General features: G+C 44.7%; 1 protein-coding gene across 4 annotated transcripts in view; it reads right to left on the reverse strand.

Annotated features, from left to right (window-relative positions):
• Nucleotides 1–21087, reverse strand: part of car (vacuolar protein sorting-associated protein 33A) — a gene marked incomplete at its 3' end in the record, with an annotated part of 181399 nt that overhangs the window by 86731 nt on the left and 73581 nt on the right. For all 4 annotated transcript variants that reach the window (XM_077655788.1, XM_077655785.1, XM_077655786.1 and 1 more), the window contains 1 exon segment: nucleotides 5082–5172. In XM_077655788.1, coding sequence (XP_077511914.1) covers nucleotides 5082–5172 — 91 coding nt within the window.

Genomic DNA, 21087 nt, shown 5'->3' on the forward strand with positions numbered 1-21087 from the left:
GAAGGGAACCGTTGTGGTCGTTTCATTTTACTTTAGACCAGCCGGTGGTTCTTCCTCCCGTATTAATCTTGGCTGGTTAACAAGTGTCCGTCGGCAGTATCCCGGGTGTCCGATTTTAGTCGGAGGCGACTTTAACGCCCCTCACCAGGATTGGGGGTACCCCACTTCAAGCCCTCGTGTCAGGCGTGTGCGGGGACGCCTTCACGGATGCCCAATTTGTGCTGCTCAACCATCCTGGGACAGCAACACGGCCAGTGCATCAAACTCGCAGTGCTTCCTACGCTCCAGACTTGACGTGGTGGTCGGGACCGGGTACTCCCTCCTGGCACATGGAGCCAGACTGCTGGGGAAGTGATTATCACCCTATCATCATCGGTCTTCACACCTCACATTTCCGACCTTTACGCTACAAAAGTTCTGTGATCAACTAGAACAGTTTTCGCTCCTGTATGGACAATCTCTCCTCAGATTCTTCGCCAATCCTTGTTGAGTGCATACAAACAGCGCTCAACAGGGCTACAACTACCACCTGCACTGATGTTGGTCGACCGGCACCAGACCTTGGCCTTCTGAACTTGTGGGCGGCCTGCCATCAAGCCGAGCTGGCTGCTAGGAGAGACCCTACTTTGTCGCAGGCACGTATGCGGTTGCACTATCTTACAGCTAAGGCACGCAAATATGAACACGACCTCTCTTGGCGCCAGTGGCATGCGTGGTGCGAACAATTTCCTGCAAAATCCTCGAATGCCTCTCTCTGGCGAACATTCCGTACAATGGAATGCGGTTGCCGTACGACTGACGCAGCGGCAACCGCATGCTTTGCGGCTAACTTGTCGCCAGATGATTTCGCCAAAGAAGCAGCGCAAAAGTTTTTCCCGAAATACGATGCTGTGCCTTCTTCACCCGCTAGTTTAAATATGGCAGGCATTCCAGCGCATGTATATGAAATGCCGTCTGATGGCGACGTAGATGGAATTGCGTGTCCATTCTCTATGCCTGAGCTGCTGGCTGCGATAGATGATGCGAAACGGAAAACAGCGCCCGGCCCGGACAATATTCAGTACGAGGTGTACAAGAACCTGAGTAGCGCTGCACTCCCTCAACTACTTGACACCATAAACAAAGTATGGTTGGATGGCGTAGTGCCCGAGGGCTGGAAATCCGCTGTCGTGATTCCTATCCCGAAACCAGGAAAGCCTCCGACAGACCTCGCCAACTTGCGACATATCTCCTTAACTCCTACGCTGTATAAGCTGGTGGAGAAAATGCTAGCCACACGACTGTCATGGTGGCTAGAGCAGCACGGTTTTTATCACCCAGCACAAATCGGCTTTCGTCCATATATTGGTACAGAGGACAGGTTGGCTGTCTTAGCATCTGCAGTTTTGTCACCTACCCGCAGCCGCAATGTGCGTACTGTTTTAGCAATGGACGTTGAAAAGGCATATGACATCAGTCATGCAGCCGTTCTGAACTCCATTGACATGCTTCATCTCCCTCTGAGAGTGCGTAGTTTTGTCCAATCATTTTTGGAAGGCAGAAAATTTGCAATACGCCTCAGCGGCGAAGCGGTCGGATCATTTGTTCCTCTCTGCGGCGTGCCCCAGGGATCAGTATTGTCGCCGACGTTATTTAATATTGCTTTCATCCCGCTGGCTTGGCGCTTACATGACATCCGTGACAAAATTTCTTCAGTACGCTGACAACATCACGGTGTGGAGTACTCACCAAGATCTCCGTACTCAGGAGGCTGCCCTTCAATCTGCCTTGGATGCTACCTGTAATTACGCATCATCCATCGGACTTCAGCTATCCGTGCATAAAACAACATACACGTCAGTTGCCAACCGCTGGGGACGCCGTAAACTTGCTGCAAGTCCAATCTGTCTTAGTCTATCAGGAACCCAACTACAGGAAAGTCCGAGTGTAAAAATCCTTGGCTTAATGATTCACCAATCAGGATCAGCGACTGCATGGCTTTCTCAGGCAAAAAGGCAAGCTATTCAGACTTTGGGTTTGATTAGAAGAATTGCCCCTAAAACTGGTGACGCAGGCACGTTCACTGCACGGCAATTGGTGAGGGCAGTTCTGCAGCCACATATTGTTTATCAAGCCCAGTTTCAACATCTTACAAGAGCCCAATGGGATCGCCTTGAAGCCGTGAAGCGAGAGGCTATGAGGACCATTACGTGCCTTCCATGCACCACACCGGTCATAGCTTTACAAGAGAATGCGCAGCTCAATACCATTGATGAGCTGGTGCAGCAGCGCCGTGAAGCGTGCAGCCTTAAGGCCAGTCTATCGCACTCCACGCTTGCACAGAGGACTTATGCAACGTCACACTCCATTCTTCAGCCGCCAACGCCAGTTATTCCCTCATGGAAGTTTGTACAGCTCAGCGACAAGCCAACAGATAATCGCCAGCCAACATCTGCTCATTCGGCATCATTGCTTCGCCAGAAATTTGCGGAACAAGATGCTTGCCTGCCTGAAGGATCCACTGTTGTCTACGTAGACGCAAGCATACAAGACTGCAAAGCAACAACCGCTATCTACTACCCGTGCAGACCTGCCCTGAATCAAACATCTTGGTTTCAGCTTACGGAACCCCCTTAGTCCTTTTGTGCTGAGCTCGTTGCAGTTCAAGAAGCACTCTGCTCTGTGGCCGACTTAACTATGCTCCCTGAAGCCCGCATTGTCATCTGCACTGACGCCCTTCAAGCTGTCCGGTTGCTACGACGTGTTAGCCACTGTCCCACAATATGTCAGGACATCCACCGGCTCGCGGCACGCATCCCGCAGCCAGTACGTATTGAGTGGGTCCCACGGGATCTGCTGGCCTATCAAAGGCAGGCAGATTTAGCGACCCGCCTTGCGAATCGAAACTCATCACCGCCTCGGCTCCTTCATTTGCACAATTTTACCCTCCTTTCATCAAGAAAGGAACTCCTCCGGCGCCGCACACGTGCTCTCATCCCTCCGTGTGCGGTAACCCTCCCCCGCGGTGTTACCCGTGCAGAGGAGGTTGCGCTTAGGAGGATCCGGGTCGGGGTTGCCCTCACACCAGCCATCACTCGGAAGTGGCCTCAGTACCGAGAATTGTTTCCTCGGCCAGGGTGTCCGGTATGTAAACACGAGGACATTGAGGCTGACATTCATCACTTACTGTGGGACTGCCCAGCTCTCAAGCCTACAAGGATCCGGCACCTGATGGTAGCAGGTCTTTCACCAAGCAACCCATCTTCATACATTGCCTGGATGCAGGGACCGTACCATCGTTCTTTACTGGACTTCATCAAATCCGCTAACCTTTTACCATTCATTTAGATCATTCATCACACCTTCACCCACCATTGATGCCCTGGGGCAATAAATTTCGCTTTCAAAAAAAAAAAAAGCTATTGAAAATATATAAGGAAAAAAAGAAGCATGCATGGTGGAAACTGCCGCCATTCCTTTTCAAAGGTTCAAACGGTATGCTCCTAACCGTCCATCCAGGTGGATTCCAGTAACGTCCAGAGCATGCATCGCACTGGGATCCAAAACTATAGGGCAGTTTGCATTTTGGCAAGCTGCTTAGTCGTACACGTCAAAAATGATAATATGTGCGAACATTCGAAAAAGCAAACATGTTGTTTCTGCCAACACGCAAAGAGTGCAAAGGGCAGCGATTAAGTGCATTCGGCATATTGATAAGGCGTTTAGCCACATGGCCCGTGTGTTCCTCGTCGATGTACTTTGTTAACGCCACAACACCACGCCCTCAATGCATTCCTGTTTGAAGTTTGGTATATACGACCTTCATTGCATATTGCAACTACATGAAAGTAGTACAGTGCATAAACGCTGGCCTCGAGCTCTAACAAGTACGTCTTCTTCCCACAGCCTGCCTTTTTTAATTGGCTTCATCGGCTGAAGCAGGTATGAGCCAGTCGCAGATTATTTTTCCACTCATCCTGATGTGCAAAGCCATACGGGTGTGACACTAAAATGGAAACTTTCGAGAATATGACTGCACTATATACTGTGGCACATGCTTCTTGCCACCACTGCAATCAGTCCGGTTGTTGCATGTTATGCGATTCTGTCCAAAGGATAGCATTTTAAAAATATATTTAGAATAGCACGAGCTACATTCCGTTAACTACGCGTGTGCCCATGGCCCCGAGGAGGATGCACCTGCCACTGAGTCCCTGCAGAAGCGGATCACGCTGCCCTAAAATTCCCTAATAACTTGATTCTTTTTCTCTTTCAGTTGTCGATTTTCTGTTCAAACATAGTTACTGGTAACAGCAAAAGATTGCACACAACGGCGCGTCATTTTTAGCCGTATGATGTGTGCACTGACATAAAATACAGCTAAAAATTGCATTGGAAAATATGGTATTTGTACAAGCCTATTTCACATGCATCCCTAAGGGTGGGCTGCACCACCATACATTCAATAATACGTGTTTTTCTCTGCGTCGCAAGTTTTTACAACCAAATGTAGAGACTAACTATGGCAGACAGACAGTTGAATTCACTGCAATAAGCCACTGAGATCGCCTACCTCTCGGTGGTTAATGTTGCTGTATCCTAAGGTGTTTCCACTGCATGCCTGCAAGTGCATCTTTTGCTGACAACACTGCTGCCACTCTCAGTAAAGTTCTACTCACCATCCCTTTAAGGGCAATGCTTAACATCTTTCTTGCCTTTTAAATGCTGCAGTGGCAAAGGGAACTCCGAAAGAGCTTTCTCAGTGTATGCACAGGCCACCACAGACCAATCCTTTGCCTTACAGTGAATGATGGCGTGGGAAAGAACTCAACTTGCACTGCAGTAAATCTGGCGTCCTACAGCCACTGCCTCCTGTGATGTGCTGCACACCTTCCCGCTGCCACTGCAGGGACACAATGTGGACTGCTACTCTGCACACCTCAAAGCACGCCTTAACAGTGGTGGACGCAAGCTGTCAAAGGAGAATCAGGTGCACTTGCACTCTGCTAAAGGCAGCAGCAATGACCACACAGCACATTACAGAACTTCTCAGAGAACCTGTGCTGCCAGTGTGTCCCAGCTGGTGGCCCACCCTCACTCACCTCCAGCTGGCGGATGCAGGGCTGGCTCTTGCGGGGCACAAAGAACACGTGGAACTCCTTCCGCTGGCCACCGCCCGACTGCCGTGCCTGCCTGCAACCACCACAAGCATTTCTCATCTCCAAGGCCCCCAAACTCAAAGGCCAACTGCTACATGGGCGGCTGTGATAGCCATCAAGTGAACAGATAAGCGTGGAACCGAGGCCTTCAAGCGGTGGCTGCATGTATTCTCTGTCAGGTAGCAGCATAGTAGAATGAAACTTCGGTCACTGACCATGTCAAAAAGGTTAGGTGATGTTTTGGGACTCTTTTGGGTTCCTTGTTCACCATAAAGAACCAGCCGTGAAGCAACCAGCTTATTAGTCTTAACTAATCAGCGTAATGATAATGCATAGGTCGGCTGAACATTTTTCTTTCTTCTGTTGATTGTATCTGGCGTCGTCTGTGCTATCTGGGATTCCAGGTGCAGCCACGCTGACAAAATTTCTTTCAGTGGCAACAATTACCCCGTCATCCCAAGCAATTTCGTGTCCTGTTTGCGCATGTTCTGCCATAGCACTTGAGGCTGTTCGATTCCTATTGACGTCATTGCAGTGCTCTTCCAGCAACCTCGGTAGATTTCCTGTGCCCCCGATGTAGAATGAGTCCCAATCGTCACAGGGTATCTTGTAAACAATGCCGGGAAACTTCGAACGAGGCTTTAACATTCACAAAATCCTCATGCAATTTACTAGCTGGCATATAGGCAATTTGCACCTTGTGCTTTTTGCTTTTTGAAGACCCATGCTAGCACTTCACTTATATCTGGGATGTGCAGAACCAGTGCTTGTTTGAGAAGATGATCATATGTGTGCTCCAACGGGGAATTTTATTTATTTATTTGTCTATTGATACTGCAGTCTTGTTTTCAAGACCTTAAGAAGGTGGATACAAAATCGAATAAAAACTAAATGTACAAAATATAGCAGTATATAACCGAAGACATATGAATTAGACAAAAACTAGCGCCAAACCATGCAAACCAGGGCACAGAACACAGGACACAGAAGCCGCTAGTTGTGCCTTTCGTGCACAAGACCTCGCACAACTTGAGGAAAGTGGCCAACAGGTGTGGCGTGGGTGTCATTTTTTCGGCTCCTAACAAGCTGGAAAAGTTGTGCCCCCAAATCTGCAACTCAAGGAAGTGGGACTGCCAGATAAAGCACGAAACTCCGTTTACCAAGTCTTCCTTAGGAGTGGTATACACTATCCCTTTAACTTGTGGGAAGTTTTATGTCGGCCAGACTGGCCGCTGCATCAACGAGCATTTGGGGGACCATGCCCGAAATTTATCAGACTTGAAAGATAAGTACGCACATTTGGTTGCGCACGTAATAAGCTGCGACGGGTGTGAGGCGCGGCTGAATGAGACAAAGATTCTTGGCAAGTGCACAGATAAGACTGCACGTGTTAGTCTGGAGGCTTTCTACAAGCAAGTCTGGAGGCTTTCTACAAGCGAATCATTTTAATGAATATTTCCAGAGTGTTTTTTCCATTCCAATCAGATATGCGCAAAGCGATGTCCTCCACCAACAAATCGACGATGAGTGTGACTTGGTGTCTTTGCCTGGTGTCTGTGCAATGCTTCTGAACTTAAAACTATGTTTGTCTCCAGGACCAGATAACATCCCCAATGTATGTTATCAAAGTTCTTAGTCGTTGTTTTCCGAGCGTCCATTTCGTCGGCAAACCTTCCTTCTGACTGGCGAGCGGCTCGCATAGTTCCTGAGTTCCTGTGCTCAAAAAAGGCAACTACATCTTCCTCCAGAATTATCGCCCCATTTCATTGCTATCATCATGTTGTAAAATGTTAGAACACATCACTGCCAATTATGTAACTGAATTTCTAAATAACAAAGGTTTTCTAACTCCACTTCAGCATCATTTTAGGAAAGGTTACTCAACTGTAAATCAATTAACTTCAGTTGTGCACAGCTTCGCAGAAATCCTCGAGAGATCAGGCCAAGTAGATGTAATTTTTTTAGATTTTACGAAAGCGTTTGATCTTGTTTCACATAAACAACTAATTTCTAAACTCAAATTCGCTGGTCTACCTTCTTTCTTAATCAAATGGATTACTGCATACTTCACTGACAGAACCCAATTTGTTTGTGTTGGTGGTCACTCCTTGCGCTCCCTCCCGGTAACATCTGGAGTTCCTCAGGGAAGCATCCTTGGCCCATTATTATTTTTTATCTATATAAACGATATTGTCAACGTTATCACAGAACCAGTTCAGATTAGGCTGTTCGTGGACGAATGCGTTTTATTCACAGAAATTAAAACTCCGGAGGTCCAAGTAGTGCTTAACTCTAACCTCAACAGCATTAATGATTGGTGTTACAGACATGAGATGAAACAAAATGCCGAAAAAGCAGTTTTCATGAGAATAACTAACAAAAAACAGTCTATCTTACCAGTACCGCCTATCATCACGGTGCCTATCAAAAGTAACGCAGTACAAGTACCTTGGTGTAACAATAACTAATACCTTAAGTTGGAATGCTCACATTTCTAACATTTGTGCCTCATCCTTCCGTAAATTGTGTTTTCTTAGATATAAATTAAAACGAGCCCCTTCTGCAACTAAGCTTTTAGCTTATGCATCAATCATTAGACCAAAATTAGAATATGCCTGTACAGTATGGGATCCTTTCACTAAAACTAGTATCCATGTGTTGGAAATGATTCAGTGGAAAGCAGTTCGTTTGATTTTTTCTAAATTCCGCACTACCGATTCCCCTACAAATTTAATGAATGTTAATGGCATACAGACACTGGAAACTTGAAGAAAGCTTTTGCGACTAAAATTTCTCTTTTTGTTGAAAAATAAGTTATCAATGAGCCCGGACCCTTACTTAAAACCACTAGTGACGCGATTAACGAGACATCATCACGCCCAGTCCTTAACATATTATCATGCTAGAACAAACTTGTACAAATATTCTTATGTCTTCAATAAAATTCAGTTGTGAGTATAGCGCTTGTGTCTCGTCTTCGTTCTTCTCTTATGGTTTGCACGGTTTGGCGCTAGTTTTTCTCTAATTCAAGTATGCACAACTAGCCCTAAAAGAGGTGTTAATGAAGACATATGAGGTGACCCACTACATGCAAAGGCAAGCAATAGCTGTAAAGCAACACAACACACAAAAGGAAAGGATGAGAGCAGATAATCAAAGCACTCGCTGCATAAAAACAAATGTGACTCATATAATGTCAATGAGCCTTGGGTTACAATGTTGTTAGTAAGATTGTTCCATTTATTAATACTACTAGGAAAAAAAACTTGAAGCAATGTCTTCTTGTAGTTAGTGGTGTAAGTGCCAGCAAGTGTCCTCTAGCATGACCAGTAGAGAAAGTGAGGGTCAATGTTATACAGCCCCTTTATAAGCTGAAAGAGAAATTTTAAGAGGCATGTTTGGTTCCTTTGTGTCACGCATGGCAACCCACTTCGCTTGAGGAGCTCAGTGATCGAAGTGCGGTCGTAAGAGTTATAAATAAATATTACTGCATTTTTTTGAACTTCTTCTAATTTAATACTTTTTTTTAATAAAGGGATCCCATACGGCCATCGCATATTTAACATTTGGCAAAGGATCGAATTGTAGGAAAAACGCACAGCAGGCGTAGCAAAATTTAGAGAGCGTCTAAGCTTATCTCTGAGAGGACAACCTTGTCAATATAGCAGTGATACAGTAAGGGGTTCTCTTCAAGCAATATCCTCATAAAGACTGTTTTATCAAGGTTAATTTCCATCTGCCATTCATTACACCATGTTATTATCTTTTTAAAGTCATGCGAGTCTTGATCATCAACAGATGAAATTTTTCGTACAGCACACAGCCATCAGTGCAGAGCCTGATACCAATGAAAATATGATAAACATCATTTATATAAAGTAAAAACAAAGGCAGACCTAAAACTGGTTCCTGGGGAACTAAGAATCAACGGGAACCTTATCTGAACAGGCTGAATTCACTGCTACAAACCGATGTTAAATAGACAGAAAAGTCGGCAGAGACACTTAAGACTGCTTATATGTGAGCCTGCTCCATTTGTGGACGCAGTCGCTGTGCGCTGTGGCATGATGTACACCGATGGCAGTTCTACCTCTGCATGGCTCTATGTAGCTGCTGCCATGACACCACTGCACCCCTTCTGATCTACACGCGAAATTCATGAAGGCAGACACTGCCATACTACAGCCTGTGCTCTACCTTAAGGGTATGACGCGATAGCTAATTGGTCAGTGCTTATATATGCAAAAATAGCCTCTCTACTTAACATTCATAGATCCCAGGGAGTCCTCATACCACTCCTGGCGCAGCGGTGCAGCGGTTAAGCGGTGTGCCATTGCCCTGGAATGGCAGGTGCTGCCAATGGCGGAGTTTGTGCAAGCCAAGTTGCTCTTCCCGAGCAACCCCACGCAACCAATTATTAATTTAACCAACCGCCACCTGCCAGGCTGCATGAAGACGCCATCTTTCATGGGTACCATCGAGTGTTAGTGCACACATACACACACAAACACACACCCAAACCGGTTTTTGCTCAATAAGAAAAGCAAGTAGGCATGTGCAAATATTAGATAATATTGAATATTCGGTCAAATAGTGAAGTATTTGATATTCGATTCGATCCGAATGTTTGGTGTCCGAAATCTTGAAGTATTCGTCTTGAGCGAATAATGTTTCGGAACTCTTGCTGCGGGTGGCTTCAGTTCAGCGTACTTCCTCCACTATGGCACCACAGCACACGTGCAACCAAAGCTCCGACTCTGCGCAGCGTGCCTGCACTCCCGCACGTATGCCAGAGCTGGTCTGAGCATGCTACCAGCAACAAAGGCGAGCAGGTGGAAGCACGCCACACAGATCTGTGTCTGCCAGGTGTCTGCAGCTGCGCTACTCATGGCATCATAACTGGCATGGCTGCATACATCAATAGAGAGATTTAGCACAGCGCGATCTGCTTCCACGCACCACCAGTGTGCACACGCTGACTGGGCAGACATGCAAACAGCTAGCTGGCACCTGGTGCCTCATGGTGTCCTCAGGGCAGCCTGCGCATCCACAGTGGCTTCACGCAGATCTCTCCAATCGGAGGGCTCCCTTACTGACTTCCGCAGAACAAGTCTGAACTGACTGCAGCTGCCGCAGCCGCTCTTCTCTGCATGAAATTCGCTAAGCAGGCACAACAGCACGAGCACAAAGGGGAGCTAGCATAAGACATATGCTGTGTGCTGGGCATGCGGTGCGTATGCCTAGCAGGTGTCATGGAGTCACTGCTTGAAAGCAACAGCTGCATAATGGCGCGGCTGCAATTAAAAACAGCAGTCTGAGGCCCCACATGTAGGTCTCACACCACACAGACACATCGGCACCGCATGTAGGGTGGCTCTCCAAATTTCCGATGGCCATTATTGCAGAAATACGACACAGCTTCAAAGAACTAACCCCCATAGGTTCTGGCAAGTCATTAACCCCCAGCACACACGCACTATTTCCCTCACCGATGGTTCAGGTGAAACTGTATACGAAACAGAATGCACCAACATGTTCAACGCAGCCTTTTCTTCCGTGTTTACTAATGAAACAGATCTGACATTTCCTCCAAGTGCCCCAGTTATTCAAGATACTATGCCTTCTCTTACATTTTCTTCAGCAGGAATTTCGTCACTAATTTAAAACATTAAACTTTCATCCCCTGCAGGAACTGACAATATCAACGCTAAAATACTGATTAATACCAAAGATATATGTTCATCTCTGTTGTGCTTGTTATTTGCTCAGTCACTGTTCACAGGTCAACTGCCCATAGACTGGAAAATTGGAAAGGTCGTTCCAGTCTACAAATCAGGTAACAAGAACTCGCCGCTTAATTACTGTCCTATCTCTCTAACTAGTATTCCCTGCAAAATCATGGAACACGTCATCTATACCCATATCATGGCATTCCTTGATTCGAACTACTTTTTTCAACCTGCTCAGCACGGGTTTCGCCGTGGTTATTCCTGCGAGACTCAACTTGCTACGTTCATTCATGATCTGCATGCTAACCTTGATTGTAATCTACAGACTGTCATCGTATTTTTAGATTTTGCGAAAGCCTTTGATAAAGTGCCCTATAAACGCCTCCTGATAAAACTTTCCCAATTAAATTTGCACCTCCATATTTTGAAGTGGATTGCAGGGTTTTTAACTAATCGTTCGCAGTTTGTCTCCGTTAACAATAAGAACTCTAACTCACCCTTAGTAACGTCGGGTGTTCCACAGGGATCTGTGCTTGGCCCACTACTGTTTCTCATATACATTAATGATGCGCCTTCAAACGTAACATCTAACATACGCATGTTCGCTGACGACTGTGTACTTTATCGTGCTATTCTAACCACCGCTGACCAATCTTCTCTTCAAAATGATCTCAATGCTGTTCAGGAGTGGTGTAATAAGTGGCTAATGGAACTTAACCCACGTAAATGTAATCTTCTGTCCATCAGCCGCCGCCGTAATCCTCTAATTTTCTCTTACGAAATATCAGAAGTTCCTGTACAACTAGTTCAGTCATACAAGTACCTAGGCATAACAATTTCTAGCGATCTTTCTTGCAGCTTGCATGCTACTAACATAATATCGTCAGCAAACAAGACGCTAGGTTTCCTCAAGCGCCATCTTCACCATGCTCCCTAACATGTAAAGTTATTAGCTTACAAATCATTCGTCAGGTCCAAACTAGAATTTGCATCGCCAATTTGGAATCCTCATCAAGCTTACCTTATCAATGCCCTCGAATCTGTTCAAAATCGCGCTGCTCGCTTCATTTAATCATCGTACTCTTATGACATCAGCGTTTCCTCCTTAAAAAGAGCATCCGGATTATCACCCTTATCGCTCTGCCGTCGCATTGCCAGCCTGTCATTATTTCACAAATTCTTCCACAGCCCTATGCACATCGCACCTTACATTCTTCCCCCAGCACGCATATCTCATCGCAACAGCCATCACCTACAAGTTACCCGTCCACGCTCACGCACCGTCACTTTTTCTAATTCCTTCTTTCCTCGTGCAGCCGCAGACTGGAACGGCCTTCCAAGCAGCGTTGCCATCATCACTTGCCCAAGTCTTTTCGCTGAAAATGTAAAAACTTTCCTGTTATTGTGAATCTGTGCTTTTAATTGTTGCCACCCCTTATGTAACACCCCTCCTTTGGGGCCTTTAAGGTAATAAAATAAATGAAATGAAATGTGGCAATGCTTCAATGCATTCTTAAGCTTTTTTCACGTAGTGGCATTGTGCGTTCAAAAACCACGATTTTGAAATTGCCTACTGTACCGCATTTCAACCTCTTTTTGCGTGCCAGAAGAATTGAAACATTCACTCCAAAATTATTCGATGAAACTTACTATTCACTTTTATTGCGCCCCAAAACAAAAAACTATTGTATTCGTACATGCCTACAGGTGCACCTTATGCCTTAATTACCTCTTAACCGGGAGAGTATAGCTTGTTATTTTCAAAAAATCACCTAGTTTATACAGCAATGTGATACGTGCGACTTTATCAAATGTCTTAAGAAAATAAAAAATAACGTCTGTTTGTTTACCCTCGTTTATGGCTGCTCCAAAGTCGAATTTTTTTTCTAGATGAAGCGCACAAAAGGCAGCACACACATAAAAAATAACACGAGACAGGTGCTGCCTTCTGTGTGCTTCATCTACTCAAGCTATGCAAAAACTTGCCCAAAAACGTGTTCTACTGCAAAGTCATTAATGATTTTAACAAGTTGTGTACTGGTTGAAAATCCTCCCCTAAAGTCCTGCTGTATGCAGGTAAGCAGGTTATGCTCCTCAATAAAATAACATATGTTTATGAATGATCTGCTCTAAGATTTTACAAGCTGTTAAAGTTTGCGAAATTGGACGGTAGTACTTGATCAGTGTTTTGCCACCAGATTTATGTAATGGCTTGATTCTGGCATCCTGCCAGTCATCACATAGAACATAAAAATAGTACAGGTGCATTTAATGATCTGGTGTACAGAAATGCAAATATATTTTGCACACCATTCAGCACAACGCTTCAAGGAAGCATTTGGGACACTGTCTGGCCCTGATTTCTTTTACTTCACAGTTCAAAAGCAGATTTAGAACACCGTGTTCATTTATCACTACATCGGGAATAGGAAGCACGGACACTCCATGAGGTAGAAGACAGCAGTCATCCTTTGTAAGCATACCTATGAAATTATTAAAGTTATTAAAAAAACTGTGGAGACCCTTGCATCAGCCTGCATACAGTTGTCATCAACTATACAACCACCGGTAGAACAAGACTTCAGGCTCATCAGCCTCCAGAATTTGTCAGCCGACATTTTAATTATGGACGGCAGTGTTGTATTAAAATATTTTCCTTGTCATGTGCAATCCTGTTCTTCAACTCTTCCGCTATGTGTTCGACCAATTGTTTCAAGTCCAATGTGTTTGTAGTTCTCGCTCTCTTTTTTTACGGATTACAACTTTCGCTGCACGTGCAGCGTATCTCGGCTTATCCTTGGGTTCTGAAGGTTAGTTTTTTTAGGTATCATTGGGATAAAACACTGTACATATTCGTGAATTATACCTTTGAGGAAAAGCGTCATAACTAAAAGTGAGCACATCAATAATGGACTCATCATCTGCTTTCGAAAAATTGGGAAAAGGTTTGAATTCATTTGGCCGTTCCAAAGAAATGCTCTGTGACATCAAGGCTACTACTCCTTTGTGATCTGAAATGCTGGAGGTAACACTGCAAAGAACTTTATACTTAATACTACCACTTAAGAAAAACAGATCAAGGATTGAGCCAGAACTGTTTTGAATACTAGTTGCCACATTTCGACCTGTAAAAGGTCGAAATTAGCCGCCGCGGTGGCTCAGTGGTTATGGCGCTCGGCTGCTGACCCGAAAGACGCGGGTTCGATCCCGGCCGCGGCGGTCGAATTTCGATGGAGGCAAAATTCTAGAGGCCCGTGTATTGTGCGATGTCAGTGCACGTTAAACAACCCCAGGTGGTCGAAATTTCTGGAGCCCTTCACTACGGCGTCCCTCATAGCCCGAGTCGCTTTGGGACGTTAAACCCCCATAAACCAAACCAAACCAAAAGGTCGAAATTAAACAATATTTAACATTTCGTTCTCAACACTCTTGGCACTGGATAATGAAAAGGTGTTCAGTCCAGATTGAGAACGTTAAAATCACCTGTCATCCCCATCGTCAGCCTTACTACACCCACTGCAGGGCAAAGGCCTCTCCCATGTTTCTCCAATTAACCCTGTCTTTTGCCAGCAATGGCCACTGTATTCCTGCAAACTTTTTAATCTCATCCGCCCACCTTACTTTCTGTCACCCCCTGCTCTGCCCTCACCCACTCTGCCCGCTTCTAGTCTCTTAATAATACACCTATCATTCTTGTTTCCATAGCTCACTGCGTTGTCCTGAACTTGAGCTGAACCCTTTTCGTTAGCCTCCACGTTCCTGCCCCGTAGGTGAATACTGGTAAGATACAGCTGTTGTACACTTTTCTCTTGAGGGATATTGGTAACCTGCCATTCATGATCTGAGAGAACCTGGCATATGCGCTCCACCCCATTCTTATCTTTGTAGTTATTTCCCTCTCATGATCCAGATCAGCTGTCACTACCAGCCCTAAGTAGATGTAGTCCTTTACCACTTCCAGCACCTCGCTACCAATTGTGAGCTATTGTTCCCTTGCAAGACTGTTAAACATTAGTTTGGTTTTCTGCATGTTAATTTTTAGACCTACCGTTCTGCTCTGCGTGTCTAACTCATTGATCATGCTTTGCACCTCACCTCCTGAGTGACTCAGCAAGGCAATGTCATCAGCGAATCGCAGATTATTTAGGTATTCTCCATTAACTCTTATTCCCAAACTGTTCCCAATTCAGGTCTCAGAATACCTCCTGTAAACAGGCGGTAAACAGCATTGGCGAGATCGTGTCTCCCTGATTGACACCCTTCTTATTGGAATTTTATTGCTGTCTTTATGAAAGAGGTAACTGTACAGTCATTTTATATGCCTTCCAGTATTTTCACATAAGGCTCTTCTACACACTGATTCCACAATGCTTGCATGACTGCTGAGGTTTCTACCGAGTCAAATGCTTTCTCGTAATCAATAAAGGGTATATATAGAGGTTAGTTATATTCTGCTCGTTTCTCTGTCATCATCATCATCATCAGCCTGACTACACCCACTGCAGGGCAAAGGCCTCTCCCATGTCTCCACAATTAACCCTGTCCTTTTCCAGCTGCGCCCACCCTTTGTCTGCAAACTTCCTAATCTCATCCGTCCACCTAACCTTCTTCCGCCCCCCTGCTACACTTGCCTTCTCTTGGAATCCACTCCGTTACTCTTAAGAAGCATCGGTTAACTTGCCTTCGAATTACACGCCCTGCCCAAGCCCATTTCTTCCTCTTAATTTCGACTAGGATGTCATTAACCCGCATTTGTTGCCTCACCCACTCTGCCCGCTTCCGGTCTCTTAACGTTACATCTATCACCTGACTGATAGTCTGAATATGATCTATAGTGGAATATCCTTTCCGAAAGCCTGCCTGGTCATTTGGTTGATTGCAGTCGTAGGTTGCCCTGACTCTCTTAGCGATTACGTTAGTAAACACCTTGTAGGCAACGGACAGTAAGCTGATCGGCCTGTAATTCTTCAAGTCCTTGACGGCTCCTTTCTTGTGTATTAAGATAACGTTTGCTCTCTTCCAAGCTTGTGGTACAGTCGAGGTCACAAGGGTGGCTAGTTTTTAAAGCACGATCTCTCTTCCGTCCTTCAAGAGATCTGCTGTTACCTGATCCTCCTTTTCATTGCTCCTAAGGCTTGTTTTACTATTGAGACCAAATTTGGCTATGTGTTTTCTTTTCTTTGCAATGATGCGTAATACATCAGTCAATCAGAGTTTTGGTAAACGGCGTGGACAGCACACACGGCCCCCATGGACAGTCGTGTATGCACTGGCCGACAGTTCAACTGCCCATTCATGGACGACTTAAGTTGCAACTAGCAGTTGTGTGACAGATAACATACTTACACGACTGTAAGTCAACCAATTTTTCAAATTTTGAAAATCTGAAGGGGGGGGGGGGGTGTCGATTTACAATCGAAACCAAAGCATGGCACCATAAATAAAGGCGAGACAAACAAGACATCAGGTATGCTACAGCATGGCTGCAACTTTAGCTTTGCTCTACGTCTCTACCCAGTAGCATTCAGCTATTCTGCACGCTTATTCGGAAGGAGTTTATTTTTTTAATTTCAACTGCGCACTCGGCGCACAAGAGAGTGTCAGCAGTTGATGGAAGAGCCGCTGTTCCATTCGTGGCAGCACCCCCATTTGGAAAAGTACCAGTTCTAGCGAGTGTCGGCAGCTGATGCTCATGTGTAGTTTTTCTGGCTCTATTTGACGCATTTGACGACTGCCGGCCAAATTTTACCAGTTTTTAATGTTGCGCTTCATCAAATACTGCATTTACACGATGGTAAGTCGACTCGAATGTAAGTCGACCCCCCCAAATCACATTTCCGTGAAATTGAAGAAAACTTCCGTGGTTGTTTAAGCTTGGCCTTGAATAGTTAAACGCGATAGTATTATCCAGCGGCCGCCGTTTATCGCCAGCCGCTATCGGCTGCCGCGCGCAGGCGTGCCCGTGGGCACATCCCAAAACGAAAATGTGTTGTGTTGTGTTGTGTTTTATGGCACATAGGCAACTGAGGCCATCATGCGCCAAAAACAACGTATAGGAAAAGTCTTTTGTTGAATATTATAAAAATGCATGAATAATCCTTGCTCTAGCGGCCCTCAAACATTAAAATTGCCCAGTGAACACATACACAAATTTTATAAATGGCTACAAGTAAAAGCTTTAAAGAGGGCCGGGTCACCTCAGTAGCCTTCCTTGGCTGCGGAAGGACATCGAGGCTCCCAACCAATCAAAATAAAAGCCTCAGCTTTCTTCTCAGGCATGAGAAATTGGCTAAGGTGTACTAAAATTCAAACAAACCAGTGAGTAAAAATTTAGAGTCTCTTGAGAAATCCCGTTTCGTTAAGAAAGCTAAAAACACATGATATATTAACAATTGCATCATCTCCTAAAAGCAGTGCGGGATGAAAAGGAATGCATTTATTATGAAATTCAGTAAAATATGTTTTTCTTATTTCTTCCAGCTCCACACAAGAGAATAAAATGTGGTTAACCGTGAGTTCATCTCCACATTGTTGGCAAACAGGTTTGTCTTGTTTTGTTAGTAGGAAATTGTGCGTAAGGTGCGTGTGGCCTATTCGGAGGCGGCTTAAGATCACTTCCTTGAAACGTTCTTGGTGCACACACGACTTAAATTCACCTAAAACTGGTTTTACCAAGTGTAGTTTATTTTTGACCTCATTGTTCCAAGCCGACTACCATTTTTTTCTTAGTTTCCTTGCTACTAATTTCATGCAGTCATTAAACAGCATATTTACTTTCATTTAAAACTCTGGTTTGGGCGAGTTGGTTCATGTTGAAATAAAAACTGGTAATGGCGCAAGAAACGGGGACACAGAAGGCAAACAAAAGACAGGACTGACGCCAACTTACAACTGGGGTTTATTCCACCTAGCCTGCCTTTTATACCACAACCAAGCCATATCAACAAATGCCTAAACGTTGTACATATCAAATTGCAATTCATGCGAACACTGGCAACAAAGTAACGCTGATCACTACAGAATCTAATCTACAAAGAGCTTGGGAAGCCAACTTCTTTTCTGGCCAGCAGAAATAATAACAACATCATCCAAGGGGCATGACAAGTCCACACTATCAATTTATGAAACGCGTGAAGAAGGCGAAAAAGAGCACGAATTGAACGACAATGAGATAAAACCACGGAAAAAAAAGATGACATTAATGAGGGATGAAGTCTGAAGATACAGCGCCTAGCGTCAAGTGATAAAAACTGAATATCATTCCTGTAAAAAACAGTCGTCTTAGCGTCTAAAAAACTAAAAATTGTAAAACACCGAAAGAAAGGACGAAACAAGAGCACAAAGCCAAGGGAAATCTGCGAACTACAAAAAACCTTCTATAATAGACGTCTGGGCACTGCTAAGAATAATGGAAGGCCTGCTTATTATCCTAATCCTAATCTCATTGTCGTTCAATTCGTGCTCTTTTTCGCCTTCTTCACACGTTTCATAAATTGATAGTGTGGACTTGTCATGCCCCTTGGATGATGATGTTATTATTTCTGCGGGCCAGAAAAGAAGTTGGCTTCCCAAGCTCTGTGTAGATTAGATTCTGTAGTGATCAGCGTTACTTTGTTGCCAGTGTTCGCATGAATTGCAATTTGATATGTACAACGTTTAGGCATTTGTTGATATGGCTTGGTTGTGGTATAAAAGACAGGCTAGGTGGAATAAACCCCAGTTGTAAGTTGGCGTCAGTCCTGTCTTTTGTGTGCCTTCTGTGTCCCTGTTTCTTGCGCCATTACCAGTTTTTATTACTTTCATTATTTCCTTGCCACGAGCTTTACCAGCACACACATCTGCTCTCTCATTGCCTTTTATTCCCACATGACTCGGGACCCAGCACAGTTTTATATTTTGTCCTTGAGCTGTGGCAGTTACTATGTTGTGTATGATGTCACCAAGCAGAGGGGAGCTTGCATTTTTAGAATGGAGAGCTCTAAGTACACTTAAGGAGTCTGTGTAAATAACAGCATTTTTGAGGTTCTCACTTAGTATTTTTTCTATGGTCATCCATACTGCGTAGAACTCCGCGGTGAAGATGGAGGAACACTGTGGTAGTCTTACTATTTGCTCCGAATTTCCTCGCACCACTGCGCTTCCTACGCAACTATCTGTTTTTGATCCATCAGTATAAAATTCTGTAAAACTACTGTATTTTTCTTCAAGGGCACGGAATTCTTGTAATATATGTTGCTGTGGAATTCGCTTTTTACGGAAATGTGCAAGAGTGAGGTCACAGATTACAGGAAAATTGAACCGTGAAGGCAGTGCACCACGTCTTCGAGCAACGCCAGGTAATGCATCCATTACGCCGAGGTTTTTGCACATATCTTCAAAACGCAGGAGAAGTGGCCTTATAGCTAATGATCATCATCATCATCAGCCCTACTACACCCACTGCAGGGCAAAGGCCTCTCCCATGTCTCTCCAATTAACCCTATCCTTTGCCAGCTGCATCCACCCTTTGCCTGCAAACTTCTTAATCTCATCCGCCCATCTAACCTTCTGCCGCCCCCTGCTACGCTTACTTTCTCTTGGAGCCCACTCCGTTACCCTTAAAGACCAGCGGTTATCTTGCCTTCGCATTACATGCCCTGCCCAAGCCCATTTCTTTCTCTTGATTTCGACTAGGATGTCATTAACCCGTGTTTGTTCCCTCACCCACTCTGCCCGCTTCCGATCTCTTAACGTTACACCTATCATTTTTCTTTCCATGGCTCGCTGCGTTGTCCTTAACTTAAGCTGAACTCTTTTCGTTAGCCTCCACGTTTCTGCCCCATAGGTGAGTACCGGTAAGATTATGCTGTTGTACACTTTCCTCTTGAGGGAAATTGGTAAAGTGCCACTCATGATCTGCGAGAATTTGCCATATGCGCTCCACCCCATTCTTATCCTTCTAGTTATCTCCCTCTCATGATCCGGATCAGCTGTCACTACCTGCCCTAAGTAGACGTATTCCGGCACAATTTCTAGGCTCTCGCTGCCAATTGTGAACTGTTGTTCCCTTGCTAGGCTGTTGAACATTACCTTGGTTTTCTGCATGTTAATTTTTAGACCCATCGATCTGCTCTGCCTGTCTAACTCGTTGATCATGATTTGCAGTTCACCTCCTGAGTGACTCAGCAAGGCAATGTCATCAGCAAATCTCAGATTATTTAGGTATTCTCCATTTATTCTTATTCCCAACTGTTCCCAATTCAGGCCTCGAAAATAGTGTTCTAAATAGTGTTCTAGATGGGCACTTTGTTACTATTTGGTGACAGATATGTTTAGGTAGTGAACGGATTTTTAAAACGTACGAGCAAGTGAGCATGGTTCTTCTCTCTGTAAGCGACGGCTCGTTGGCTTCCACATAAAGACTGTTTATCGGTGACGTCCTGTATGCACCGGTGGAAAGACGCAAGCCTAAATTGTGTACTGGGTCTAGCCGTTTAAGGTACGATTGCCTCGCTGATCCATAAACTATGCATCCGTAATCTAATGTAGAACGTACTACAGAGCGATGAATCCGTAAAAGACAAGTCCTATCGGAACCCCAATGTTTTCGTGAAAGTACTTTTAGTATATACAGAGATTTAGAAGCTTTCTTTTTGAGTACGTTTATGTGTGGTAGGAATGTGAGCTTTTGATCATAAGTCATTCCTAGAAATTTGTGCTCATCTTTAATTGGTAGTGGGACTTCATTTAAATACAAGGAGGGATCAGTGTGCAGTCCTCTTCTAAGCGAAAAAAGAACAGCTACTGATTTTTGCGTGGAAAACTTGAAACCGTTTCTGTCTGCCCATGTTGTTAGTTTATTTACTGTCATCTGTATTTGCCTCTCACACGATGTAATGCTAGAGGATGTGCAAGCAATCTGGAGATCGTCGACGTAGACAGAATACCTGATAGACTTTGGGATTATTTTTGCTAGGGAATTCATTTTTACTATACCAAAACGAAAATGTAATAGTCACTGGACTACTTGTCCACACTTACGCCATCGTCCTCACTAGCGCTGCCATTGTGATAGCTGCTGCAGTTCAACAGCACGTTGTTCTAACGTCATCGTCCAGCGAAATCCCCGCCCTTCGCACACAGCCACATCACGTACATCACGTGGAACAGCTGAAAATTTTTCTCGCTGCAGCTGCCACACCTGTATCACCCATTGCGAACGTTGAACTTGCGGCCCGGCG

This window comes from Amblyomma americanum, chromosome 2, assembly GCF_052857255.1.
Source record: "Amblyomma americanum isolate KBUSLIRL-KWMA chromosome 2, ASM5285725v1, whole genome shotgun sequence".
Classification (NCBI taxonomy): Eukaryota; Metazoa; Arthropoda; class Arachnida; order Ixodida; family Ixodidae; genus Amblyomma; species Amblyomma americanum.